Source organism: Miniopterus natalensis, chromosome 22 (genome assembly GCF_054644295.1).
Source record: "Miniopterus natalensis isolate mMinNat1 chromosome 22, mMinNat1.hap1, whole genome shotgun sequence".
NCBI classification, from domain to species: domain Eukaryota; kingdom Metazoa; phylum Chordata; class Mammalia; order Chiroptera; family Miniopteridae; genus Miniopterus; species Miniopterus natalensis.
In genome coordinates this window covers 3,456,572-3,476,497 of record NC_142102.1, presented here as the reverse complement: position 1 = coordinate 3,476,497, position 19,926 = coordinate 3,456,572, and the positions used below count along the sequence as shown (strand labels likewise).

The 19,926-nt window shown below is 40.1% G+C and overlaps 1 protein-coding gene across 2 annotated transcripts in view; it reads left to right on the top strand.

Annotated features, from left to right (window-relative positions):
- The window catches only part of LRRC28 (leucine rich repeat containing 28), a 58,077-nt gene extending 39,637 nt beyond the window's left edge, over positions 1–18,440 (top strand). For both annotated transcript variants that reach the window (XM_087829194.1, XM_087829193.1), the window contains 4 exons: positions 1,665–1,767; positions 7,775–7,950; positions 10,131–10,290; positions 18,134–18,440. In XM_087829194.1, coding sequence (XP_087685320.1) covers positions 1,665–1,767; positions 7,775–7,950; positions 10,131–10,290; positions 18,134–18,206 — 512 coding nt within the window. In that variant the 3' untranslated portion in view covers positions 18,207–18,440. The remainder of the gene's footprint in view (positions 1–1,664; positions 1,768–7,774; positions 7,951–10,130; positions 10,291–18,133) is intronic.
- The last annotated feature ends 1,486 nt before the right edge of the window (positions 18,441–19,926 follow it).

The window sequence follows — 19,926 nt, the reverse complement described above, 5'->3', positions numbered from 1 at the left end:
TCCTGGATCCTAGGTCGACGCTCAACCGCTGAGCCACACCCGGCTAGTCTGGGCAGGATTATTGTGACAAGACTAACGTGGAAAGGAGGTGTGATGTTAACCCTCTCTACCCTCTCCCATGAAGAACCCTTCCTACCCTCAATCACATATTAACCCCCCTCCCACTTTCTGTAACAAATTGTCCAGATCCATCTGTGAACCTGTAAGATTTTATAAAGCCTCTTAATAGCAATGGTCAGATTGTATTACAGTTATCACTTTCATGTCTGTCTTCATAGTTTTTAAATTGTATTCATATCTATATCCTCAAGGTCTGTCATAGTGCCTAAAAGGTCTGTAATGGGGAAATGGTTTTTCTTTTGAAATATAAATACACTTAAGGCTCCTAATTGAGCTGTCTGGGGCTTTGTCTTCTCTAAACCAAAGGACCAGGGGGAATGGATCTCCTTCAGCCCATTGCCTGTTTCCTATTTTCACAAGCAGAGCTCTAGGAAAATTTTCACAGATGATAGTCTCTCTTCAGGGAGCAGAGGATTAGCAAGGCTGCTGAGGACCCTGTTCTGGGACAATGAAGACAAAGAGCCCTGCCCAGTGAATGCCTAGAGTGGGAAGGAAAGCCTAGTAAACGTTCTCGGGCATGCAGTAGACAGGAAGGGATGATCTTGACCCTTGGAGTGTCTCTGCTGCAGATGTTGGCCAGAGGTGACTTTCAATACTTTACGTCTTGTTTTCTCATCGAATCCTCCTCCAGGCTTTGCTCTCCCATTGCCCAGCTACTTCTGGAAAATATCTGGATTCTATTTCTTCCTGGCTTCTGCTGCAGACCCTACTTTCCGGATCCTCTTTCTCACCTTTCCCCTTCCTGGTACATACCCATTCCAGTCCCCACTCACTGGCCTGCAAGTCTTGTCCTCCTACCCTTCACACCTCACCAGAGGACTGGGATTTGGGGTTCCCTTTGTTTCTTTCTCCCCCCTGAAGCCATGGGCAGTTATCTACTCCCACATCTGCCTGGCTCCCTGAGACCCCAGCCCAGGCAGTGCCTGGTCTCTAGCCCTTCCTTACCCCTCTTCCCATCTTTCTGCCCGGGGGAGGTGAGACCCAGTGATCTTGATTTTAGGGGCAGAGCTTGGCTTGTTTAGGCTGACCTGCTGACTTCATTTGTCTAACATTTTTTCTATGGAAAAAAGTGAAACTAACGAGATGACCTATAACAAACTTCATTCTTAAATTAAAAGTGTTTAGCCCAGCTGGTGTGGTTTAGTGGTTGAGCTTTGACCTAGGAACAGAGCTCATGGTTTGATTACCCATCAAGGCACATGTCCAGTAGGGAATGTACAGGAGGCAGCGGATCAATGATGTTTGTCTCTCATCGATGTTTCGATCTCTATCCCTCTCCCTCTCTCTCTAAAACTCAATTTTAAAGAAGTGTTGTTAAAAGCAATAGAATTCTTATGTGGGAAGGAAATTGATATTCTATTTCCAGGTATTTTATTTTACAGTTTAAGAAATCACGGTCCAGGTGGGTTAAGTAATTTTTCTACAGTCATGTTTTCTGATGCAGAATCTAAATTTCCAGCTGACATAATTTCACAGAGTTAAACCTGCAGTTTTTATATTGGTGCTTAGTTATAGGAATTACAGTACTTTTCTTTCTGATCCAGATTTAGGTCGATCTCGAGAACTACAATACGTGTATGTGGATAACAACATTCATCTGAAAGGCCTGCCATCCTACCTGTACAATAAGGTCATCGGGTGCAGTGGGTAAGGCGGATTTCATATTTTATCCTATAGCTCAGCTCTTTTGCTACCTTTGTTTCCATTTCATTATTTGGTCTTGATCAAACTGTGGAAGAGATGAACTATTTTGATATTCCTGTTCAGTTTTGTCTCTGGCCTTAATATGCTAAACCACATACCTTTAGAAGCTAAGAATATTGGGCAAGCAATTTAGAGTGTTTAATTCAAGTTCAGCTAGTAAGCTGGGAGTTCAGTCAGTACATTGTTTATTATTTTCCAGTTGAAAGAAAAGAATGAATCTCTGCATATCATTATAAATGCAGTATCAGGCACAGAAATGGGCAGTGTCAGCATTAATTTAAAAGCTTCTCTTTCTCTGCGCTCTGCTGCAGTGACAATTTTACTACAGTAACACCCTCATATCCAGAACTTTACCACTTGGAAATATTTAGAACTCAGCATTTGAAATAGCCCCTCAGTACAAATCATGATTCTAGCAACCAGAGCAGATGTTTCATTTAATGGGAAATGATCGGCGCTTATTTTCAGAGCAGCGATAATCTTTCCTTCCCAGTCGGGCTTTTAAAAAGACAGCTTCAGCTCCTCCCACAGCAGCGGGACAGAGCCACCTTCAAGTGCTTCCCAGAGTGGTTTGGGGTTAATATAGGACAACTCAGCTTCCAGACCCTGCTTTGGACTGGCCTCACTTCCCTCCCTCAAACAGCCAAAGGATACTTGGAACACCTTTGAGGCTACTTAGCGTGTTAGAATCTCTTTTTGTAATCCCAGCACCCTGCGTAACTGGGCTCATAGTATATGTAGTTCTGGCCAGACCAGGGATGGCGAAAAGCTTGTACACGGAGAACAGCCTCTACCCTGCTGGCGTGGCTCCAGGGGATGGGCACTGCGCAGCTACTGCTCCAGAGAGGGCCATCCTAGGAGTAGTGGCCTTCCCTTAGGAAAAGTCACACAGTTGTATCTTAGATGAACCCTAGATGAGTTCAGTGCCTGCATAGGCTGATGAAATACCAGCCCAGTGTTATATTCCAGAACCTTCTGAGAATCCGAGATAATAGAATGTGTGGTGGGTTTTTCTACAGCTGATGTGACAGCTGTGATACTCCGTGGTCATTAATCCTAATGAGATCCTCAAGGATCTGCAATATGGCCTAATTCTTCCAGGGGGTGAGTAAAATGCCCTCAATCACCAAGATACATGGAGTGGTGCAAGGCAGCCCCGACGATAAGGCCATTTTCCTGCACCAAACAGTCTTCAGAGACTCCTGCAACGTATCTAGTCTCTACCATGATTAAGATAAAGGTTCTCCTGCTTCGGTGTTTAGATGGGGATGTTGCTGACTGCCAGAAAGTTCTGTTTGTTCTGAGCAGAGAGACAGATTTTTTTTTAATCCTTACCCGAGGGCATTTTTTTTCCATTGCTTTTCAGAGAGAGTGGAAGGGGGGGCAGAGAGAGAGGGAGAGAGAAACACTGATGTGAGAGAGACACATCGATTGGTTGCCTCCCACACACGCCCCCACCAGGGCCGGGGATCGAGCCTGCAACTGAGGTACGTGCCCTTGGCCAGAATTGAACCCGGGACCCTTTTGTCCTCGGGCCAACGCTCTAATCACTGAGCCAAACCGGCCAGGGCCAGAGAGATACTTTTTAATCCTTGACTTGGTATCTGGTAGCAGAGAAAGTGGAATTTTCTGAGAGCTCCAAATCTTTGAGAAAATAAACAGTGGAGCAAAATATGTACATTTTTAGCTAGTAGTCTACAGTTTATCATCATCATTATTAGCATCTTCCTTTGATAGTAGTGATAAAATAAAATAATTATTAGAAGGAGGGTACCGAACAATCAGTTTCTAATATTGGTAGTTTTGGAGGGTAGGCAACCCCACTTACAAATGAACTGGGATCCAAAGACATTTTTTAGTCTGTTGGTTTAAGTCAATATGCATTTCTCATAGATGCCATTCTGGTGCTTCTATTCCACAATTGCTCATTAAAAGATCATATAACAAGCCCAGTTGGTGTGGCTCAGTGGTTGAGCCTCAACCCATAAACCAGGAGGTCACCAGTTGAATTCCAGGTCAGGGCACATGCCTGGGTTGTAGGCTCGATCCCCAGTCAGGGGTGTGCAGGAGGCAGTCGATCAATGGTTTCTCTCACATCAATGTTTCTATCTCTCTCTCCCTCTCCCTTCCTTTCTCTCTAAAAATCAATAAAAACATTTTTTTTTTAAATCATAGAACCCATTTCACAACCACTTAAACAATGTTTTATGGCAAAACATATTTAGACTTCTAATAGGTGATGACTACTGAAGCCTTGACAACAGAATTAAGGGCCCCCTTCTTTTATCTGTTTTATCTGTTGTGTATATGCAAAGGGATTTCCCCATTCTGAGTCAGAGGGGGGGCTGCTTTGGGCCAGGGAAGGGAAGGAGTAGACCAGGGGTCTGAGATAAAGCCGATGTGAAAGCCATGGCAGCAGAAAGGCCCCTAGGTCCTGCGAGTCCCTCCCTTGCAGCCCATATTCTGTATAGCTGCTCTCTTCTCTCCTATTAGGCAGAGAAGGCATTTAATAGATGGATCCTAAAATGGATTTAATTAGCTCTTTATATCCAGTGGCAAAGAGTAGGAACTTCTGCTAAGAGAATTGTCAAAGGGAAATTAGACCTTATACAAAATGAGAATCCACTTACTTGTTAACGTGAGCCGTTTTCGTCGTTTCAGTCAGACCCCTGTCTTTTTAATTATTGGAGACCAGGGAAGCATTAGGAAAATCTGGTTTTCAGTTTTCCAGACCTTGATTTGTTACTCTGTATTGTTAAATTCTTCAGGCAGCATCCATGTAGAGTTCACCCACGGTTGGGTTAAGCAGCAGCTGTTAAGGTAACTACAGTATGAAATATTCACGAATGATTTCCTTGCCTTTCACACCATACATTTTCATTGTTTTATGGTTGTGCTCAGGGTTCTCATACTACAGTGTGGCTATAAAGTTTGGAAACAAATAATATTTTACCATGTGTTCTCCATAACAACAGAACCGATAGAATGAGGGGAGGGGATGGAGAGGGAGAGGGAGAGGGAGATTGATTTATTTTAAGGAATTGGCTTATGTGATTGTGAGGGCTGGTAAGTCTGAAAGCTATAGGCAGGCGGAGACCCAGGGAAGAACCGATGTGGCAGCTCGAGTCTGAAGACACTCTGGAGACAGATTTCCCTCTTCCTCGAGGGACCTCAGTCTTTTTCTCTAAGGCCTTCAACTGATTGGATGAGGCTTAAAGTCTCCTGATTTAAGTGTTAATCTCATTTCAAGAAATACCTTCACAGCAACATCTAGACTGTTGTTTGACCAAATATCAGAGTACCGTGGCCTTGCCAAGTTTATATGAAAATCTAAGCATCACACCACGCATTGTAGTACATCATCAAAAGAATCACTTGTTATGTTTTCGCCTGTTTCCGGACTTGGTGGCCACATGGTATAATAGGATTTTGGATATGATCCTCTCATCTTCATTTTCTCCATATTAGGAAAGAAGCAATAATTATAAAGTAAAATTTAGATTCATTTCATCATCGTCACAAATGGTTCATAAGGGTAATAGCTCTATAACCCCCAGAAATACTCATCTGTTCTCTTCTAGGATTTTTAAGGGTTTAGTTTTACATTTAGGCCTGTGATTTATTTTCAGTTAGTTTTTGTATATGGTATAAGGTATAGTTGAAGATCCTTTTTTTTTTGCATGTGGATATACAGTTGTTCTGACACCCTTGGTTAAAAATACTATCTTTTCTCCACTCTATTGCCTTTGTACTTTTGTTGAAAATTAGTTGTACATATGTATGTGGGTCTGTTTCTGGATACCGTATCTGCTCCATTGATCTTTTTGTCAGTTCTGACACCAGTACCACATTGTGCTGATTACCATGGTTTTACAGTAAGTCTTAAAATGAGGTGGTATTAGTCCTCCAATTTTTTTTGAAAACTGTTTGACTATTCTAGTTGCTTTGCTTTTTTAAAAATCTGTCCTGCAGTGAATTTTATTGAACTCACAGGAGACATTCCTTTATGAAGAATTTAAAAACTAAAGTTGTACAAGCATGCATTGTGAGACAAACCAGTGATGACACCTGAGCTCTGAGTTCCTTATTTTCAGTGTAAGGCACCTACCAGCCTGTGACTTAGTTTCTGTTCTCTCAGTTACCTCTTCTCTTCATCAGGTCCCTGCTCAGATGTCACCTCCTCAGAAGAACTTCCTTTGACTATATCTGAAGTAGCATACAGACCTCACTGCCCTGTCACTCTTTTTATATGTGCATCTCTTTATCGTCTGTCTCAACCCACTATAATAAGCCCAATTCTGATCCTGTGTATGTAGCTAATGGAATTTTATGCTCATATGTATCAAATAATGTACACAAAAATGTTCATAATAGCCCCACACTGGAAAACAGGCCAAATGGTTATCAAGTGCTTCATAGCAATGAAAATGAGTAAAGCAGGGTCCATACAGCCACATGGCTGAGTCCCAGAAATAGAACGTTGGCAGAAAGGACCCAGACAAAGAAGACTTCATGCTGTTGAAAAAGGCAGAACTAAACTATAATGTGAGAATTTAGAGTGGCCGTTCCCTTTGGGATACGAGTTTTGCCTGTTAGAGGGGTCCTGAGCTTCTTTCTCTTGAGCTGAGTGGAGAAAAGTCTGATGATTGAAATCAGATGGGCTCTAGATCAGATATTATCTCCTCTGTAAAATCTTTAAATCTTCCTTAATTCCCTGGACAGGATCAGTCACTCGATCTTCTCTGACCCAACATTAGAACAATTATATTGTAATTAATACATTTTCCAAGGAAAGGGGGTCTTTTGTTGTGTGTGTGTGTGTGTTTTGTTTTGTTTTTAATTTAAGTATCTTGAGTCACTGGTATAGACAAGGTACTCTGGAAACATTTTCTAGTGGAAGGAAGGAGCGAAAGAAGGAACTTGGTAACGAACAAACGAGCCAAGGGCTTCTTCTCAGCCCCGTGCCCCTCTCCTTTGCTGCCTGCTTCTTGCTGAGGTTGGAGAGATCATCCCACGTTATGTCTGGAGAGCCAAGGTTTGTTGGCACCAGTTTGTCATTAGAGGAGAAACTTGTGAAGACTTCCAGGTGACCCCATGTCTCAGACAGGACGGGGCTGAGGTCAGACTCCTGAGCTCTGCTAGCCCTGTGGCAGCTGCAGGGACGAGGGTGTGGCGAGGCCAGTCAGTGGGCTTGGCCAAGAATATTTTCACCACAAGCTTATGAAAGGATCCAATAAAGTTATCTTCTACCATTTAGAAAACCTCTTTGCTTTGTAGGGTATTTTTCCACACCAAAAAAATTCTATTTAACCAACTTAACAAAGTATTCTTTTTCCTTTTAATTTTGAAAATTTCAATAAACATGAACACGAAGAGAGTCATAAAATGAGGGTAAATAGAACTCACAAAACAAATTGTGTCGATCCTGTGAAGGAAAGTTCCTTCAAAGTTTGTCCTGAGCCCTGGCCGGTTTGGCTCGGTGGTTAGAGTGTCGGCCTGCGGACTAAAGGGTCCCGGGTTCGATTCTGGCCAAGGGCACGTACCTCGGTTGCAGGCTCGATCCCCAGCCAGGCCAGAGCGCATGCAGGAGGCAGCCAATCAATGTGTCTCTCTCACATCAGTGTTTCTCTCCCTCTCTCTCTCCCTTCCACTCTCTCTGAAAAGCAAAGGAAAAAATAGCCTTGGTGAGGATTAAAAAAAATAAGTTTGTCCTTACTGGAAGTAACTGGACCTCAGCAATGATTTCGTTCAGTTTCAACTGTTGAATTTAGATTGCAGTGCCAGGTTTTATTAAGGAACCTGGGAGAGCATCTGTTCACTTTGAAAAGAATCCTAGCAATTCAGCAGCGTCTTAACATTTTAAACGTATATTTTGATTAACACATTTTTATTGGCACACGTAGTCTTTTCCTTTCCGCTAATCCGACTGTGAATGCGTGTCTTTCTGCAGCTGCGGTGCTCCCATCCAAGTTTCCGAGGTGAAGCTGCTTTCCTTTTCATCAGGGCAACTGACCGTCTTCCTCCCCGCCGAGGTGAAGGCCATAGGGACGGAGAAGGACCACATCCTGCCTCTGCAGGAGCTGGCCATGCGGAGGCTGCACCACGCCTGCCACAGTTTTCTGAAAGGTACACGCGACTCTTTTTGTTCTGCTCTTAGTGAACGCAGGAACTGCGTTTCATGTGGCCTGTTTTGGTGGTGGTTTTTTTTTTTTTTTATTGTGGTAAAATATGCACAACATAAAATTGACCATTGCATTCATTTTTAAGTGTTCAGCTCAGTGACATTAAGTACATTCACATTGTTGTGCAATGGTCCTTTTTTTATAACAAAAAAAGCTTTACTATTTTATCAACACTGATCCCCTCAGCACTCCCGGTAGACAGAGGAGCATTCATTCAAACACGGTCTTCAGTCACAAAGGACAGAGGTTAAAAGTTAAACTAAACCCTGTGGTTTTCATAAAGGAAACCGATGTTTGGGGATGTATATTAGGTGGATGAAGAAGCCTGGCAGGGGCACTTTCTTCAGTAGGAAAAAATTCTCAAAGATCTTATCCTTAAGGCACAGTTGGGTACCTCTCCCAGAAGGGCACATTTTTGCCTTACAACCTCCTCATATCTGAGAAATATATATATATATATATATATATATATATATATATAAATATAAGGGGGCAGAAATACCAGGAAACTGCCTTCAGTGTTGCTGCAGGATTACCACAGCATGCCAGCTCTTGGTTTGGAAAGGACTTGGCAGTGCGTAGGTGTCATAGGTGTGGAGTGGATATCTGAGATGCTTTAAGAAAGGCAGTATTAGCCCTGGCTGGGCAGCTCAGGTGGATAGAGCGTCTCCCTGATACCCCAAGGTTGTGAGTTTGATCCCCGGTCAGGGCACATACAAGAAGCAACTAATGACGCATAAATGAGGGGAGCAGCAAATCCATGTCTCTTGCTCTCCCTACCTCCCTCTCTTTCTAAAATCAATCAATCAGTAATTTTTTTTTAAAAGAAAAAGACAAGAAAAATACATTTCAAGTATTTTTATTACTATTTTTTTATTTTAGAGAGTGAGGAAGGAAGAGAGACAGAGAGAGATATGAGAGAGAGACCATCGATCAGTCACCTTCTGTATGGGATTGACTAGGGATTGAACCCGTAACCGGGGTATGTGCCCTGACCAGGAATCGAACCCGTGACCCATCTGGTGTGTAGGCTGATGCTCCAGCCAACTGAGCCACACTGGCCAGGACTCAAGTATTTTTAAAACTGCTAAATGTTTTACTTGCTTTAAAACAGAAAGTCCATTAAAAAAAAAACACCTAACATTCATCTTCCAGGAATAGCTAGTACGAAATCAAGCTGTTTTTTTAAAACTAAACAAAAATTGTAATTATTCACCTAGGAGTAAATTTCATTTTTCTAAATAGTTATTGATAAGCCTGGACAGGTATGGGAAAGATGACAAGGTCATTTGTATTTCCCTTCCAAGATGAGGCGAGGACGTTGAGGGTCCGTCTCCTTACGGCCCTTTCCGCCTGCACTGGGTGTCACCTGAAGTCGGTAGCCACCCAGGTGCGTCTGGGCTCCAGCTGGCGGGCCCTGCGGTGTTTGGCTTCCTGCGGTGTTTGGCTTCACACGTTTCTGTTTCTTTTGTGCAGCTCTGGCTGAGCGGAGCGGGGAGCGCCCTGTTTGATTAATGGCAGCTCGTGGGAAGGAGGGAAGGAAGAGCTTGGCTTCATTAGTTTTCGTCTTAATTTTCTTGTTTTCCTTCTTTCATTCTTTTCCGTAAATATGATTTAGCTTGATTGGTTCTCAGTGCCCAGCAGGTTTCGGAAGAACTTAATGAAAGTTCATTTTAACCTTCAGTCCAGTCCGTTTAATTCTCTGTCTCTTGTAGAAGCTTATACAGCTTCTCTGGTAAAATCAGGCCTTTTTGATCCTTTTTGTCAAAGAATATTTGGTCTTGTCCTTTCCTTGCCTCTACCTTAAGACAGCTTCTGGTTGCTCTTAAAAGAGTAGATTTAGGGTTTCTCTCGGTATCAAGAATGTAAAAACATCTTTCATTTTTAAATAATGTTACATTTTTATTCCGTGCCTCGCAGATAAAAGAATTTTCAACATACAGTACTTTTAACTAACCGAACTGACTTGGTAACAAAGAGAAATATTTTTAAAAGCGTAGTACTATAATGGGTCATTGGGGAGAAAAAGGGACATCTGTGATATTTTGAACAAAAATTTAAAAATAATAATTTTTTTAAAAATCTGATTTTTTTACTCATGCATGATTTTCCCTTGTGTTCCAGATTTGAACTTTCTGTCGCCCATCTCGTTACCCAGAAGTCTCCTGGAGCTGCTGCACTGCCCCTTGGGGCACTGTCACCGGTGTAGTGAGCCCATGTTTACGATTGTCTACCCCAAGCTCTTTCCCTTGAGGGAGACGCCGATGGCGGGGCTGCACCAGGGGTAATAATACCTGAGTTGGCACCAGGGCTTATACCTGGGCGAGGGGTGGGCGTTCAGGGAGGGGTGAGCGACATGCATGAAAGTATTGTGCAGTCAGCAGCTATATCGAGGCACAGAGGGCTTCCTGAGATACAACACAAGGAGATGTGCACATTTTCAGCATCGTAAGAAAACTGGTCTCCCCTTTATTACTTTTTTGCTCGTATACAGAGCAGTTTTATTGCATGTATTATTTAGAGTAGCTCATTTTTTGCAGGAGTGTTTTTCTGCCCTTCCCCTGTTCACAACAGTCCTCAGGCAATAAGGAATGTAAGAAAAAAATATTTATTATAGAATGGGACTGGCCCAGCCCTTCTGTTCAATGGGCATGCTAACTGAAAGTGTGTGGCTGACCTGTGTGTGTGTGGGCATTTTGAATTGCTAACCCTTCCAAATGGCATTCTCTTGCCACTCTGATTCTTGGCACAACGCCTTGAATTTGCTAAAAATGTTCACTAAATAAAAAACCCCATACTGGTAGTTAAAAAAAAATGCACCAGACAATTAAAAATAGGGCAGCAAATGAAAAATCCCCTATTAGCACAACCACAGCATATAGATTTTTCTAAATTTAAGGTTTTCTAAGTTTGCATTTTTCAAAGTTTAAAAAAAAAAAAAAAAAAGAGTACTATAATATCTTACTTATCCCTCAAGTGTGGTATTTTGGGTTAGTACATTTTCCAGATAACTTGTTACCTCTATTCAGTGCCAAGAGGTGTTTCCTTTTAACCATTTTTCTAGAATGAGAGCGAACGTGGGCAGGTGCTGAACCCCTCTGAGCCTCAAAATGGGGTCAGAACAGCCTGCTAGGCAGGGCTGTCAGGAGGCTTAGCAGATGAGGAAGACAAACTCCTGGCACATAATAGGTGTTCAACAATGACAGTTACCTTTTCCATCTCTCTACCCACTCCCACCCAAAACTACATTTATCTTTTTCTTACCCTGAGTAATCCTATTTTGCTGTCCTTTCAGTTCCTGTTTCAACATCTGTTGTTTTAAGGGTTCCTGGGTTACTGTGCCTGCAGACAGAAGCCCTCCTCCAAACCTTTCTAATTCGCTCCTTCTAATCCTAGATGATCAGATTGCCAAATATAGTGGAATTCCATTTCAATTACAGTTAGAAGAACTGAGTCAGGGTCTGAGAATATTACGTACAACATGAATAAAATTTAAAAATGAAATAGGCACTTCTACAAGGAGCAGCAGCACCTACCAGTAAAGTGCACAGGCCCTGATAATGACCCCTCCACTGGGAGACTTTGGGCAAATTACTTAGCTTCTCTGAGCTTCACCTTTGCATCAGCAAATGAACATAATAATATCTATTTAATAAGGTCATTGTGAGGATTAAGTGAGATGATTCATGTAAAGAGCCCAGGATGGTGCCTGATATGTAATAAATACTAAGTAAATGTTAACTATTATCTATTTTTGTAACTCAGAATTTTTTAATTAAATTTATTGGGGTGCCATTAGTTAATAAGATTATGTGAATTTCAAGTGTACGATTCTATCATATACTATTGTATATTGCATTGTGTGCTCACTACTCAAATCTAGTCTGAGACTTTAAAAAAAATTTTTGTGTATATTAGCAAATATTGATATTAGTAATAGTATCTTTATATTAGTAAGATATCATAGTAGGAAAATCAACTAATTCATTAAACTATAGTAAAACCCTAATGCATTGTTATTTCACAATTTCCTATAGAAGATATTTTCTTACCCAAATTAAGAAAATGAAAACAGTTCAGTATGGTCAGGATGCACTGTTAGTAGCTAATAAAATTTTAAATACCCTTTTAAAAAGATAAACTTCCTTTTTATCATGATAATTAATTTGTGAAAGTAAAGTAGGTCCTTCAAATGAAGTCATTTCTGTGTTAACTTTAATATGAAATTTGGGAAACTTGTTTAGTATTTGCATATTCCAGTTACTTTTATGTATTCAGAAACTCAGTGCAAATAATCTTATATTGTTTCAGAACATAAATATAATAATATTAGTTTAATAAAATGCATGTATCAAATACATAGGACTTAGCCCATGCCCTTTTGTTGAGCAAAGCCAGAAGTGCCTGTGTTTATAGCAGAGATAATATGCCAAGATATAAACATGGCTCTCTGTGGTGAGTTAATGCTAGGGTCTCAAATTGAGAGTTTGTGGCTTTCATTTGGTCCACCAGACTTTGCTCCTTCCCATGTTGCTATGGAGATTGTATTAAAAGCATTGACTTTAGTTTCTACCATAGTCTTTAAAGTACTTTTTTGGTAACTGAAAACTAGATAGAGTACTAGAATCTCAGTACCTTATTGCTGAAAGTAAAATCAGTATTTTTAATATCGTAAACTCTAAAAGGTCTTGGTAATCTTATTTTTTATGTTTTCTAATATATTTAGTTAAGTTTGCATTGCTTGTCATAAAATAATACATTGTTTCAGCCAATGTTAAATTAATATGAACATCTGGCATTATTGTAAAAGAACATATTTGATATTCTTCTAAAATACCAAGTCCCATATAAGCGTTAGTTCCAATCTAAATTTAATACAGAGTGAAATAAAAAGAAGTTACTATAATTTTACATAAATAATAAATACCCAAACCTTCAAATATCTATAGCAGAGAAGAATGATTGGCATATTGATAACTTTTGATCCTTACAAGGACTATTGTTCATTTATTAAAATGAAGAGCACCAACTTAGAGGATTATTTATCACTATAACAACATGTATCTTGGCTTTTTCCATGCATGTATGATTCTCAGAAGTTCTGTATTTCCCAATCTGAAATTAGGTTACTGAAGGTTTTTCAGGGGTATTGTATTAGTTTGCTAGAGATACTTCAACAAAATACCACAAAACTGGGTGACTTAAACAAAAGAAATCTATTGTCTCACAGCTCTGAAGGCTAGAAGTTAGAAATCAAGATGTTGGCAGGATTGGTTCCTTCTGAGGCTGTGAGGGAAGGATCTGTTCCAGGCCTCTTTCTTGTCTTGTAGTTGGCCCTCTTCCTCTCTTCACATCACCTTCCCTCTATATATGTCTGTCTCTGTGTTAGAATTTCCCCTTTTTATAGGGACACCAGTGATACAGCATTAGAGCCCACTCCAATGATCTCATCCTAACTTACATACCCATAATGATCTTGTTTCCAAAAAGGTCAATGTATCACTCTGCTCAGGCACCATAACATCCTATGGATTGGGTGACTTAAACAACAGAAATTGGTTTTCTCATAGTTCTGAAGGCTGGAAGTACAAATTTGGGCTGCACATGGTCAAGTTATGGTGAGGGCTCTCTTCCTGGTTTGAAGACTTTCTTGCTTCCTCATATGGCAGAAAGAGTGTGAACAGAGCTTGCACAAGCTCTCTGGTTTCTCTTCTTATGAGGGCACTAATCCCATCATGAGGGCCCCATTCTCCTGGCCTCATGGAAATCTATGTCCCAAAGCCCTCATCTCATCTCCAAATACGATCACATTGGAGTTTAGAGCTTAAACATATGAAATGGGGGGGGGGGGGGGTTACAGTTCAGTCCATAGCAGTCACTTTCTGAGGTACTGGGGGTTAGGACTCCAGCTTATGAATTTGGGAGGCTTCCAAAAATTCATGTCCTTCTTGCATGCAAAATAAATTCACCCCTTTCCAACGCCTCCCAAATCCTAACCCATTCTAGCATCAACTCTTAAATTCAAAATCTCATCTTAAGTATCTACATCAGGTATTTGTAAAACTTGGGTATGATTCTTTATGGGCAGAACTCCTTTCTAGCTGTGAACCTGTAAAACTGGACAAGTTTTCCACTTCCAGTATATAACAGCGGGACAGACATTTTCTTCCATTCTATGTCGCCTTTTCCTTTTGCTGTTCAGAAGCGTTTTAGTTTGATGTGCTCTCACTATTTATGCTTTTTTTGCTTGTGCTTTTGGTGTCCTATGCATAGATCATTGCCATGACCAATGTCAAGAAGATTTTCCCCTATGTTTTCTTCTAGTTTTATAGTTTCAGGTCTTACGCTTAAGTCTGTTATCCCTTTTGAGTTGATTTTTTGTGTAGGATAAGGGTCCTGTTTCATTTTTTGCATGTGGATACACAGTTTTCCCTGCACCATTTGTTGAAGAGACTGTCCTTTTTCCATTTTGTATTCTTTGTTTCCTTGTGGAAGATCAGTTGACTGTGTGTGCGTGAGGGGGTGTTATTTTTAGGCTGTTTTGTTCCATTGGGCTATATATCTGTCTTTATGCCAGTCCCATGCTGTTTTGTTTAGTATAGCTTTATAACATTTTTTTAATGTTTTTAAATATTTTAAAATATTTTTCAAGAGACTTATATAAATTGTTCTTAACTGTTTCTTCATTGTATCACTCAACAATTATGTATTGACCATCTGCTATGTGCCAAACTCTGTACTAGGTACTGGGGATTTAAACTATGACCAAACCATCTGAAACTTCTTTTCTCATAACATATCTCACTCCTAAATTTCTAGGGCATGGACCGATCAAGTAGAGAAGCCAGTAAGCAATATTTAAGGCTGTGGTTCTGCACACGGAATCTTCCCATGAGAGAGAGTTAACATAAATATAGCAAGCAGATACAATATGTTATTAGATGATTCTCCCATAGTTAATATGTACACAGGCTTGTGGTTTTCTCTGATCAACTCTGTCTAATAAATATTAATATTCTTTTGGCTTGAACTCCTGTATGAGTCAAGGATATGCTTTTTGTTTCTAATAAGGAAACACATTTGCAATAAAAATACCACATTTCTTATGATTTTTGTGGGCTCCAATATGCGCCAACAAGATTATGATTTATTTTTTTAGAATAGTGGTATTTCTGTGTTTAAAAAGTAAGCTGAAATGCTCTTTCTTCAGCCTTGCCTATAAATATGCTCAGATTCTAAAGCAACAAATGTCATGTCTGATGTTTTTTGTAGAATTTATCAGCATCTCTTTCATAACTGTACAGTTGATTGCTTAGCTCAAAGTATGTCCCCCTGCCCGGCCGGGCGTGGCTCAGCGGTTGAGCATCGACCTAGGATCCAGGCGATCGGGGTTCGATTCCCGGTCAGGGCACAGGCCCAGGCTGCGGGCTCGATCAATGACTCTCTCATCATTAATGTTTCTATCTCTCTCTCTCCCTCTCCTTTCCTCTCTCTGAAATCAATAAAGATATATTTTTTTAAAAAAAGTATCTCCCCTAAAACTATCACATCTCTAGTGCCACAGTTCTGGCATTTTAAAGAACCTACCCAACACAAATCCATTCTGAAGGCAGTAGACTTGGTGATATCCTTGTGACAACTTAGATCATTAATGCAGGTACAATGTGTTATTATATGAGTCTCCCAAAAGTAAATAGTTCACAGACTTGGGATTTCTTTGTAGCACAAATACCACTCTTCCAGGTTACCCACCCTACCCCCTTGAGCGTGCATCATAAGGAGTTAATGACAATCCAAAGGGCATTATGCTTCAGTGAGTAAAAATCCCACATGTCTATAGATTTGGATTCTATTGCTTAGACCTTTTTAAAAATTCTATGACTGTGGTATGAAATGTATCACTTCTAGGAATGATTTTGCTTCACATAATTATCTTTTTAAAAAGCAGGGTTAAGATTAGTTAGCTGATCCTCAAAAATGCACTTGTCATTTAAGATCATTTTGTGTCAAAGTTTTCTTTCAATTGTGATGTATACAAATACATACATTCTGGTATAGCAAATTATCTGAACTCGAGTTCTAACCAGTGAAAATATTTTTTAAAAAATTAAAGTAATACAAAATATCTAATAACTTAAAATTTATATAAATTAAGAAAATCTAGGTTAAAATCTCAAAAGTGATGCTTGCCTTTTCCTTATGAGTGTAATTTGCAAAGCAGAAGGTTTTCATTTTGATCAAGCCAGATTTATCCATTTTAATTTTATAGGTAGTGCTTTTTGTGTCCTAAGAAATCTTTACCTACCCCAACGTCCTGAAGATGTTCTCTGGTGTTCTCTCTTCCATTCCACTGATCTGTGTCTGTCTCTCAGTCGATACCAAACTGTCTTGATTACTGTAGTTATGTATCAGGTAAAGTGATACCTCCACTTCATTCTTCTCTTTCAGGATTGTTTTAACTGTTCTAGGGCCTCTGCTCTTCCATATAATTTTTATAATAAGCTTATCTTTTTCTCCAAAAACTCTTGTGCTGGATTTTGGTAACAACTGCGTTCAATCTATAGGTCAGTTTGGAAAGAATTAACATACTCATGTTGAGTCTTCCAGTGCATGAACATAGTATGTCTCTCTGTTTATTTAGGTATTCTTTTCTTTCTTTCATCAGCATTTAGTCATTTTTAGCATACGGGTCCTTACATGTTAAGTTGATACCCAAGTATTTCACTTTCTTTGTGTGATTATATATTATCTTATAGTTTTTCATTTCAACTTCCACATGCATGGAAATATGGTTGATTTTAAAATTTTGATCTTATGTGCTTGAAACCTTGCTGAATCTTCTTAAGAGGCTAGGAGTGTTTTTGTAGATGGCATTTTCTGTGTAGACAGTCATGTCATGCCATCTGAAAGTAGAAATAGTTTTATTTCTTCCTTATTAATCTGTATGGCTTTTATTTCTTTTTCTTGCTTTATTACAGTGGTTAGAACCTCCAGTCCCATGTTAACAAAGGGGTGAAAGTAAACATCACTATAAAATATGTTAGCAAGTTCTTTTTGTAGATTCTGTTTATTAAATTGAAAAGGATCCCTTATAGTCCTAGTTTGCTGAGAGTTTTCCACATGAATAGATATTGTCTTTTGTCAAATGCTTTTCCTAAGTCCATCAGTACCATATACATTTTTCTTCGTTAGCCTCTTGATATTGTGGATGACATTGGTTTTCAAATGTTCAACCAGTCTTATAGACCCGGAATAGTTCCCTTGATATCAGAATTTTTTGATTTGTTGTAAGTTTCATTTCCATTCAGTTCATGTAAGGTTTTATCCTTTGAGACTGCCTCTTTAACCCATGGGAAAGCGGTCATTTGACCGATGGGTTAGAAAAGGTCCAAGAGTGTTGTTTAATTTTCAGGTTTGGAGCTTTCCCTGTGGTCTTTCTGTTATTGATCTGTAGTTTGACTCCATAGTGGACAGAGAACATGCTCTATGATTTTTACTTGCTTTGGACTTAAATTGCTCTTTATTCTCCAACTTCCTGGTGAAAACTTAGTTTATTGATTTTGGAGCATTTTTTTCTAGTATATGTGTTTAGTGCTATAAATTCCCCTTTTGTAAAGCCTTTGCTGGGAGGGGAACCCTCAAACTCTATTATTCAGATTCTGAGATCACCTCTGGAACCAATCTCTGTGACTACATTTGTAGGATAGATTCCTTAAATTGTGTTTTTTAAGCTCTCTGGTGTGTGTGTGTGTATGTGTATGTGTGTTCTAGCTACATTGGTGAGGTTTTCTGTTACATGATTTTTATAATGCATTTGAAATTCTATCATTGCATTGTTGGTTCTGGTAAGCAGACTGCTGACTGTAACATGAAGAAAGCTTGTTTTTCTTTTGCTGTTAACTGAGGGATATTATGTCATCTGAAAAGTGCTAATAACATGAGCACACACATTCCTTACCTGATTCCAGGGCTCCATTTTAAAAGGAAATTTACATTTCTGCTATGTGCTGTGTTGACCGTACCTAATCCTTTATTTTAACAAAGAAAAAGACTCTCTGTAATGGAAAGAATCCTGAGACTTTAATCTTGAACTCACAGTGTCCTTCTCTCCTTTTTTCCCCTTCCAGGAGGACAACCGTTAGTTTTGTGGCTTACTGCTGCTCCACCCAGTGTCTGCAGACTTTTGACCTACTGAGTTGATAAACACTCAAGAGCCTCAGGAGTGTTGCCAGCTCGGCACGGCAGTTGCCTGCATGTCACACACTGTTCGTGCAGCAGAGGGACTGGAGAGTCCAGCCAGGCCAAACCGGCCCTTACATCCTGTCCTGTCCAACGAGGGGGACCGCAGAACTCTTGGAAGTGTCCTGATTGAGCTTCAGACCTGAAATGCCTCCCCCCTTCCCCCGAGTTGGAATATACCCTCCCCAAATTAAGGACCCTTTGTCTCGTGTGTTTTTCTTTTTACACAGGTGTCTCATACACAAACTGTTGAGTTTAATGTGCCTCCCCAACTCCAATTGAAAGCTAGTTTCAGTTCCCTGAAGAACTATACCTTGATAAAATTGTCAAGTGAACTTTTGAACACATATAACCCGATGATACTTTTCATTCCCTCTTTCTTTCCCCAGAGGTTATTGTCCGTGTTTATAACAAATTTCAGCAAACCCCACGGCCCCGATAGTACTGAATAGTAGGGGGGTGGGGGTGTTCCTGAGTTGGCAGAGAAGTTGGACCCCTGTGAAGTTTCCGAAGGGCCCTAGCACATACCCTCAGTAAAGTTGCAACGTAGTTCATAAGCTTTGCAAACATATTAAGACTTGTGAGGGATTTTAAAAATAAAAACGTAGACTGTAAATAAAGTACACTCTTATTTTGAAAGACCACTTACAGACAAATAATTTTGGAAATGTGTGATTCCCCAGTAAGATTTTTTTTATGTGAGAAGACTTTGAGGAATACTTGAGGCTTTCAAAGATCTGATCCTTCTCTTTCTGGATCTAAACATTTTCTGACTAAGGAGGAAGAGGGAGGAAAACACAACAAAATCTGACCTCTGGTGTTTCTTGTTAGTTGGGCTTGTGATTAAATTTATAGTGACTGAAATATTTGTGTGACATGTGGAAAACAGCCTTCAGCTACTTCTGCTACCAGTTTTTAGCAGGGCGATTCTGGGTACAGCTTGTTCACATTTATTTAAGTAGCTGGGGTATTAGGTTATCTTCTCCGTGACCCCACATCTCTCATGTACTTAACACACTTTTGTCCAGATACCGCTGAGAAGCGACAGGAAAAGTAGGTCCAGATTCAGCCTCGGACTTCTGCATAAAGGCCATAAATGGGAAGTCTGTGCAATTCTGCTCTGGCAGAAGAAACGCTCTTAAAAAGCAACACAGATTTTAGTGTTGCTTTGCTGCCAGATGCTCATCTGGTGGCTGTGAAGCGATTCTTTTATATTTTTAAATATTTTAATTATACAGTGTTTTCTCTAACAGGGAACCAAGAAGGTTTCCTTGATCGGAAAATTATTTTCAAAAAAATGTCAGACTTGTCTAAAATCTGGTTTCTGGAACTTTGTTCGCTGCCCTACATCTGTAATGCTAGGCTCTAACAGTGCTAAAAATCCTACCTAGTTACTGACAGATGTGTGATCTTTTCACAGTCACACCACCTGCTGCCCGGAAAGCAGACTCTCCACGTAGAACGGGGAAGGCAGAACGTTACGTATGTTCCAGCTGCATTTCCACTGTTCTCACTTCCTCTTGTCCCTTTCATGACTCGGCCTGTTCAGCCTTCAAAGGCTCATAGTATAATAGGTACTGAAGATCTACATCAAAATATCACACTTCTTTCATCCTTTGGAATAATCGAAGTTTTAGCGGAACCTCTACGTGCCTGTAAGTTGGCAGGTGAAAAATGTGGC